The sequence below is a fragment of the Ailuropoda melanoleuca genome, chromosome 8 (assembly GCF_002007445.2).
Source record: "Ailuropoda melanoleuca isolate Jingjing chromosome 8, ASM200744v2, whole genome shotgun sequence".
NCBI lineage: Eukaryota > Metazoa > Chordata > Mammalia > Carnivora > Ursidae > Ailuropoda > Ailuropoda melanoleuca.
Genome location: NC_048225.1, coordinates 58,398,046 through 58,407,508, shown reverse-complemented (window position 1 = coordinate 58,407,508; position 9,463 = coordinate 58,398,046). Strand labels below are relative to the sequence as shown.

The 9,463-nt window shown below is 41.0% G+C and overlaps 1 protein-coding gene across 1 annotated transcript; it reads right to left on the bottom strand.

Moving 5' to 3' along the window:
• Nucleotides 1–3,411: 3,411 nt before the first annotated feature.
• Nucleotides 3,412–4,359, bottom strand: LOC100483282 (olfactory receptor 56A3-like). Its single transcript, XM_034666477.1, has one exon. The coding sequence runs from the start codon at nucleotides 4,357–4,359 to the stop codon at nucleotides 3,412–3,414; it is 948 nt and encodes a 315-aa protein (XP_034522368.1).
• Nucleotides 4,360–9,463: the final 5,104 nt, after the last annotated feature.

The window sequence follows — 9,463 nt, the reverse complement described above, 5'->3', positions numbered from 1 at the left end:
GTCTTGGTAGTTTATAGGTTTCCAGGAAGGCCTCCATCTCTTCCAGATTGCTTAATTTATTGTCATATAGCAGTTGATAAAAGTTTCTTATAGTCCTTCCAATTTCATTGGTGTTGGTCGTGACCTCCCCTTTTTCATTCATAATTTAATTAATTTCGGTCCTTTCTCTTTTCTTTTGGATAAGTCTTGCCAGTGGNTTTGCCAGTGGTCTATCAATTTTATGGATTCTCTCAAAGAACCAGCTTCTAGTCCTGTTGATCTGCTCTACTGTGGTTCTGGTCTCTAATTCATTGATTTCTGCTCTAATCTTGGTCAACTCCTTCCTTGTCAGTGGGTTAGGCCTGTCCCTCTGTTGCTGTTCCAGTTTCTTGAGGTGAGAATATAGAAACTGCATTTTAGATTTTTCTATTCTTTTGAGTGAGGCTTGGATGGCTATGTATTTCCCCCTTAGGACTGCCTTTGCAGTATCCCATAGGTTTTGGACCATTGTGTTTTCATTCTTGTTGCTCTCCATAAATTGTTTAAATTGATTTTTGATTTCTTGGTTTATCGAGTCATTCCTGAACAGGATGGTTCTTAGTCTCCAAGTGTTTGAGTTTCTTCCAAATTTTTCCTTGTGGTTGAGTTCCAATTTCAGAGCATTGTGGTCTGAGAATATGCAGGGGATAATTTCGATCTTTTGGTATTGGTTGAGACCTGTTTTGTGTCCCAGAACATGATCTATTCTTGAGAATGTTCCATGGGCATAAGAATAGAATGAGTATTCTTTGGTTCTGGGGTGTAGTGTTCTGTATATATCTATGAGGTCCAACTCGTCGAGTATGGCATTCAAAGCCTTTGATTCTTTGCTTAGTTTTTGCCATGGTGTTCTGTCTAATTCTGATAGTGGGGTGTTGAGGTCCCATACTATTAATGTATTTTTATCTATATGTCTCTTTATTCTGCTAAGAGTTGGCTTGTGTATCTTGCTGCTTCCCTGTTGGGGGCATATATATTTATAATTGTCATATCCACTTGTTGGATACACACTTTAAGAATAATATAGTGCCCTTCTGTGTCTCTAACTATGGTCTTTAGTTTAAAATCCAATCTATATGATATGAGTATTGCTACCCCAGCTTTCTTTTGAGGTCCATTTGCATGAAAGATGGTACTCCATCCCTTTACCGTCAGTCTGAATGTATCTTTGGGTTCAGAATGAGTCTCTTGTAGACAGCAAATGGGTGGGTTATTTCTTTTTATTCAGTCTGCAACCCTGTGGCATTTTATGGGAGCATTCAAGCCATTTACATTGATAGTGATTATTGAGAGATATGATTTTAATGATGCCATGTTGCCAGTAAAGTCTTTGTTTGTATCGGTTGTTACTTTCTGTTCTGTATCACTTTTGGGGCCTTTTTACCTTTATAGAACCCCCCTTAATATCTCCTGTAGGGCTGGTTTCATGGTTTCGAAATTGGTTAATGAGTGACGATTCTGGAAGTTTTTTATTTCTCCATCATCTGAATGCCAGCCTTGCTGGATAAAGGATCCTTGGCTGCATGTTTTTTCTGAAAGAATTTTAAAAATGCCCCCCCCAACCCTTTCTCTGATTCCAGGTCTGTGTAGACAGGTCTGACGTAATTCTGATACCTTTGCCTTGGTACGTGAGAAATTTCTTTGCCCTGGCTGCTTTCAATACTGTATCCTTGGATCTAATATTTTCAAATTGCACTATGACATGACGTGGCATAGGTTTGTCATAGTTGAGCTTGGGAGGAGTCCTCTCTGCCTCTTGGACACGAATGTTTGTTTCCCTCGCTAGATTAGGGAAGTTTTCAGCTACAATTTGTTCAAATATCTCTTCTATACTTCTGTTTTTCTCCAGCCCCTCGGGGATGCCGTTGATTCTGACATTGGATCGTTTCATTGAGTCAGTAATCTCTGGTAATCTACATTCGTGGGTGTGGATTTTTTTAAGACCAGCTTCTATTTTCATTTTTTCTTCTACTAACCCATCCTCCATTCGGTAATACGTTCCTCTGCCTCATTTACCCTGGCCGTCAGAGCCTCTAGTTTTGACTGCATTTGGCTCATAGAATTTTTAATTTCTGCCAGATTCGCTCTCATTTCCACCCTTAGAGATTCTATATTCTCATTGACATTTTCATTAATACTTTTTTCATGTCTACACATAATCTTGACCATTGTTACTCTGAATTCCATCTGATAATTTGGTTACATCCATATCCGTTAGTTCTGTGGCAGAGGCCACAGACTCATTGTCTTTTCTTTGTTGGGGGGGACTTCTCCTTTTCGTCATTCTGTTGAGGAGAAGTTGCGGGGTTGTCCAGAGCCCAAATTATTGACCAGGACCCAGGCCGTGCACCCTTTTTTTATGGGGATCTTAGGGATGTGGGCTTCTTCTTTAAAGATTTTATTTATTTATGTGGCAGAGAGACAACCAGCGAGAGAGGGAACACAAGCAGGGGAGTGGGAGAGGAAGAAGCAGGCTCCCAGCGGAGGAGCCCGATGAGGGACTCCTTTCAGGAACGCCGGGATCACGCCCTGAGCCGATGACAGGCGCTTAATGACTGTGCCACCCAGGCACCCTGGGATGTGGGCTTCTTGATTTTTCAGCCTGCCTTCTGGGGGAGGGGCCTGCCACGCCGATACTCAGGCCACCCTGTTTGGGTAGAGTCTCCGTGTCCCCTGCGAGGGGGGATGCGGATGGGCACCCTGTGAGCCGGTATTTCCAGGCTTTTGTTCTCTGGCGGCTTTCCCTGGCGGTTTGCTGTGCCTCTTCTGAGAGTCAGAGCAGCAGCGGCCGAATCTCAGCCTCTGTCTCAGAACAGAGGGATCGCGGACCGTTCTCCACTGATGTTCTGGCCACATTAACTCTGTTTCTGTTGATGCTGCTCAATCCTGCAGCGTCCAGGGATGCGTGCCCCACACCCGGCGTCCCAGCCCTCACTTCCAGGGCCGGCGCATCTCTATCCCTTGTATTTCTAACACCACCAGCCTCCAGCCACCCCTGCATGCTCCCGGAGCTCCCGGTCTCAGGTCTCAGTCTGGTTCCAGTGAGCACACCCGAGTTTCGTGAGAAGTCTGATGGCGCACGTTCCCGTCTCACGTTCTCAGTCTGCTGTCTCGTGGGTGCCGTCTGCGGGTCCGCCCACTCCCCATGCAGGCGGCCCGCCAGCCGCCCCGTGCGCACGCTCCCAGAGCTCCCGGTCTCAGTCTCAAGGATTTTGTTAAATGAGATGTTAAAGAAAAGGGAACTACAATGAAACTTAAGTTTTATTAAAGAAGACACAATATCCAATTTATACAGTTTGAATTATAACTCATAGATATGAATTTCAGCCCATTCACCCATTATTGATTCAAAACTCATCCTATATTAGGAATGCAGAGATCCAGTTGTCCTTACTACCACACTTTCTTTAGTAATCTCTGGATTCCTTGCTTGATCTCCTGAGTTCGCACTCCATAAACAATGGGGTTGAGGGCTGAGAAGATGACATGGTGGAGGACATTGAGTAAGACTGGCACATCAGGGGAAACTTTCTTCTTCACCACAAGAGTGAGCACAAAGACCAGAAGAATGGTGCTGAAGAAGAGGATAAGGATGAAGTGGGAGCCACATGTGCTCAGGGCCTTGGCCACAGCACCCTCTGCCTTGAGTCTCAGCACAGCCCGAAGGATGAAGCTGTAGGAGAGGAAGATGAGGATGAGATCGGATCCTAGCAGTGTCCAGCCTACAGCAAACTGGTAGAGGCGATTGATGGTGACATCATCACAGGAGAGCCTGGAGACAGACATGTTGGCACAGATGCAGTTCTCAATGACATTTCTCTCATAGTAATTGAGTCGGGATGATAGAATGGGGATAGGCACTGTTAAAATACCATTTCTGGCCAAAATAAAAATGGCAGCCTTGGCTACAAATTGGTCAGTGATGATGGATGGGTACCTCAGTGGGTGGCAGATAGCCACATAGCGGTCATAGGCCATGACCATGAATGTGCAGGACTCCATAGAAAGGAAGCAGTTCATGATGTACATCTGGAAGAAGCAGGCATAGAAGCTGATGGACTTGAGGTTGAACCAAAAGATGGCCAGGACCTTGGGAATGACGGTGAGGCAGACAACAATGTCCAGCAGGGAGAGGAGGCTGAGTAGGTAGTACATAGGCTCATGCAGAGAGGCCTCTAGCTGGATGGTGACCAGGAGAACACCATTGGCTCCCATGGCCAGGAGGAAGAGGAGGCTTAGGGGCAGGGACAACCAGAACTTCCAGCTCGGGGACCTTGCAAAACAATTCAAGAGGAAGTCTGAAACCTCAATGGAGATGTTGCCATTTTGGTGTGCTGTCATATTTTGTCGTATATCTACAGCTTTTAGTGATCTGTAAAATTAGGATAAAAATTAGCTCGTGACAGAAGACACATGAATTTAGACAATTTGCTTCTTTTAGGTGAAATTTGTGAATACTAGCAGGTCATCCAAAGCATGTGAATTCATCTGTCTATCCTTTGTGCTCTGCTACAGAGACATTCCTATCACTTTAAGGTGTATAGAGGACTTAGGAAATACGGTTTATTTTTACATGTTTGATTCGTTCAAGGGTTATTTTTAATAGAACTGTTATGTTTTTGGAGAATGTAAGGAGAAGAAAAAATTGCTTAAGAACTCCTTTGTGAGAGGTGAGTCTCTAAATTTGTACTTATAAGTTTCTTCCTTTTTGTTTTTTTTTTTTTAATGACCACACAGACCGCCATGTGATCATTTACCTGTAACAATATGCACAGATAAGTAGTGGAACCTGCACAAATAGGGACTCAGATAGATGCATGTCCCTAGTTCTCCATGCCACCCCCATTCTGAGTTTTCAAATTGAGTTTGGTTTAATTAAACTTTAAAAAAATGATACTCTGAAAATAAAGTTATTCAATTTTCATTTTGTCTAAAAAGTTTAATTCAGTAAGTATAGATTCTGGTAAATAATTGCTCCTTCCCTTATGCATGTTCATATTTTTAGTATTCTTGACTTCTGAAAGAAACAATATTAAAAGGAACTTAAGAAATTGCCGATAGGTATGTGAGAGCGATACCTGTCATTGAAGAAGACGAAGTTGATTGTTCTGATTGTAATAGTGTAAGGGTGATGAAGACTACCTTTAAAGTTCTTACCCTCTTTCTATTTTTCTTTGCATCTTCAATATAATGATCCAGTTTCTGTCTAGTAGGTCTTTGCTTTGCCTTGGTGGAGTGGCCCACAAAGCATTGGAGATACTGCAATTACAGGGAAAAAAAACTATAGAAAAATAACATCCAGTTGTTGACCAAAGGACCTTCTCCTGTCTTGGGCACTATATTCATTTAACTCTGCCTATCTGTCAATTTTTTTCATTACATACATTCACTTTTAAGTTTGAAGCATAAAGTAATACTTCTTGCTCAGCCCAAACCTTGCTGCAATGACCCACAACATGTACAACCTCAGGCTGCCAAATTGAAATACTCCCCTAAAAACCAATTTCATTGTTTAGGTTTTGTCCTTTATCTTTGCTCATTGCATATTCTGATCCTACTCATTGCAAAAGTTTGACATTTAGGCCTTACAAGTCAGATACCCAAACCTTACCATTTCCAAGAAGCTTTTCTACTTCAGGGGTTTCAGAGTATTTTTAGAAAGAATTAGGGATTCATTGAATGGAAGGAGTGAAAATCTGGAGGGTACAACCACACGGAAGAAATGGGAATTCAGACATTAGTGTCCATGGGGAAGTAGAGAGCAAGAAGTATGTTCTCTTTCTCTCCTGAAGAACTTCGGGATAATTATTTCTAGCACCAGGATAACATTTCTGAGTACAACTTCAGGGGATTATTTTATCTGTTCTTTCCACTCACCGACTCTTTCTTTCTCCTCTTTTCTCTGGAATGTTCCTACATGTTCTTCAATCTACAGTTCATCCAATAAGCTTTGAAATACCTATTCAGCCCTAGAAGTAAAGCATCTGAGACTGTGTATGTCCTTCTTCCCCTCCTCTTTCAATCTTGGATTGCAACCAGAGCTAGGCAATAGCATCACTAGGCTGTGGACCTAGAGCTAATGACTACTGGTTCCAGGTAGGGACAAGATGAAGAAGCGTAGGAAGTTGAAGGGCAATGACAAAAGCAGAGACCCTGCTGAACAAGCTTTTTCCCAGGCTGCAGGACAGGACCCCAGCATAGCAGTATGGAAGCCCTGTTTGAAGAAGTGGAGGGTTTGTTAAGGACTGCCTAACTCTATAAACACACACAGATTTGTGAGTAATCTCTCCCAAATATCGCTTCAGACGTCACTGAGCTGACCAACCAGGGAGAGATACCCATATGATCCTATGACCTGTGCATTATTTTGTATTTTTGGTAGCAGTAGCTTTTAGAAATTATTTAGATTGAGCTGAAATCTGAGGAACTACTTTCTGACTCTCACTGACCCCCAACTGTGGTCTGTGTCCTCAATTTCTGAATTTATAGATTAAATTTAATTCCTACACCATGATTCAAGCATTTGTGGACAGGTTCTTTGCCCCAAATCTCCTAAATTTTCATTTTCATAGATGAAAGCCCTGTATTTTCTAGTTGAATGTCCAGATGGTATACTTCTCCAACCCTGTCTGCCCATTAATCTCCTATGGACAAATTCCTGCTTCTCTGCATTTCTGGCACCACCCAGCAAAAGATCCTAAAAGGCAAAAGGATGGTAAAAGGGAAGGCCTCAGAGCACAGGTTCTCACATGTGCCTCCTGACCTGAGACAGGATGCAGTCTCTGTTACTCCTTTGTGAGACTAATTCATCATTACTGACTCAGGAATGGAAAGGAGCACAGATCTGACTGAAGAGAAAGGTCCCCTTCCCCCTACTTCCCATGTTCTGGCTAATATTGGTATAGCTGCCTCTCAGCTACCCTCTACCCAGACTCACTTACAGAGGATGTGAAGCACGGGGTTCAGTGACGTTGGAGTTCTGGTTAGTTCCTGAAGTATCTGTGGTAGTTATAACTGCAGAGCCTCAGGGACTTTGTCCTCTGGGAACTCTCCATCCCTAATTCTTTGGGCCCAGAAAGTCCTCCTGGAACACAAGGCAGGCAGGTGTGAGAAGAAAATGATTTTCTTTCTCTCTAAAAGCAAGGAGCTCTTGTAATTCAGCCCAACGTTGACTGTGTGTTCCGTAGGCAGTTAATCTCCTGGGTGTAGGGGTTTTACATCCACCCATCCATGTTCACACTCCTTTGTACATGCATAGTCGGTGCTTTCCACAGGTCCAATAACCTCACTCAGAAGTTCTTATGGGCTTCCTGCACATAATTCTTAGATAGGTAACTCCCAAACCATGCTATTGAAAGGATTGATATTAACTTATTGTGACTTTTATGATGGCATCATAACGATAATAATGCAAGAGAGCCTTAAAAAATATTCCTGAGTAAATGCAATCTGTTTTTCAGAGAAAAAATCCCATAGAAAATTTGCTGTAGTGAAAGATGTTTTAAATGGATTGTATATACACCTGTATATTAGGAAACATGACTTGTTCCTCTATTTTTTACTGTCTTTTGAATTTTATGTGAATTCCTCACACCCCCTCAAGTAAAGGGAGCAAGCACCATTGGTTGGTTAGTTAATTTATTTATTTTCATTAATTGTTTGAGTGTAATTGACACAAAATGTTCCATCAGTTTCCGGTGTGTAACATAGTGGTTCAACAAATCTGTACATTATGCTATAGTCACCACAAGTATACCTGCCATCGTGTCACCATACAAAGATATTACAATACCATTGAATATATTTCCTATGGTGTACTATTGTCTTCTGTCTCTTGAAAGCACCTCTTTTGCTGTATTTTTACTTTTCTTTCTTCTGTTTATCTCAATATTGCTCCTATTTCTGCTTCCTTCAGAAAAGTGAAAACTCTAGAGTTCTTAAATTATGTCTTTCTAGTTAATCTTAAATATGCTTATTTAGTTACATGTGCTTATGGGAGAAGAGCTTGGAAATTAAATTTATACAAATGTCCTTGGGTTGTAAATCTGATTTTTTTTTTTTTTTTTTTTTTTTGAGGGAGCGCACACAAGAGAGTGCGTGGTGGTGTGGGGTGGAGTGGAGTGGGGAGGGGAGGGCCAGAGGGAGAGAAAAGACCTTGAGCAGGCTCCACACCCAGTATGGAGCCTGACATAAGGCTAGATCTCAGGATCCTGAGATCATGATCTGAGCTGAAATCGAGTCAGACAGTTAACGGACTGAGCCACCCAGCAACCCTGATCTGATATTATTCTTTGTTTTCACTCTAAATCTTAAACATCTTTTCATGTTGCTCTGTGGAAGTCCACTTCATTCTTTTTGGCTGTTGCTCAGTTCCCATTATGTACAATTCTTTATGTAGGTAGGCAACACTCAAGTGACCTGTAATTAATTGTCACTAAAAATAATGTTGCTGTCAATATCCTTGTATGCTTCTCTTTGTAGACCTAAAATGGGTATATATGGAGGATTTTTTTTTTCAGTTAAAACATAAAAATATTTATTTTCACTAGGAATTATCAAATTTCTCTCTAAAATATTTAAAAATATCACTGGAAATTCCTAAAGTTTATTTATTTTTCACATTCCTTACACCATTTGATGTTTTTTTTAAACCTAGATGTATGTAAAGTAGTATTTTATTATTTTTAATTTGATTTTCTCCTGATAAGTGAACATTGTTCATATACTGATTAACCCTTTGTGGTTTTCAAGCTGTGATTTATGTGTTGACATCCTTTACCTTCCTTTTCTATTAATTTTTGTTTTTCTTGCATATTTGCAAAATCTCCATGCATATTTTATTTTATTATTATTATGTTTTTTCTTATTAATGTTTTGGTTTAAGTAATCTCTTCATCCAGTGTATCCTCAAAATGATGACCCAAAGATCAAGAGTCCTATACTCTATGGACTGAGCCATCCAGGTGCCCATCCCTACATATTTTAAATATTAGAGCCCCATTGTTGGCTAGATACTGCTAGTATCTCCTCTAGTCTGTTATATAGCTCTCAATTTTAGTGTCTGCTATCCAGTATTCAATGGACATCTTTCAATGTGATCAAGTCAAGCTCTGTTTTTCTTTCTCTTTTTTCCCCAGTTTTTAATTGAAATTAAATTTAGATAACATGTAGTGTATTATTAGTTTTGGGGGTAGAATTTAGTGATTTATCACTTGCATATAACGCCCAGTGCTCATTAAATCAAGTGCCCTCCTTAATGTCCATCACCCAGTTACCCCATCCCCCTTCCAACCTCCACTCCAGCAATCCTGCTTGTTTCCTATAGTTAAGAGTCTCTTATGGTTTGCTTCCCTCTCAGGTTTTATCTTATTTTCCCTTTCCTTCCCCTATGTTCATCTGTTTTGTTTCTTAAATTACACATAGGAGTAAAATCATATGGTATTTG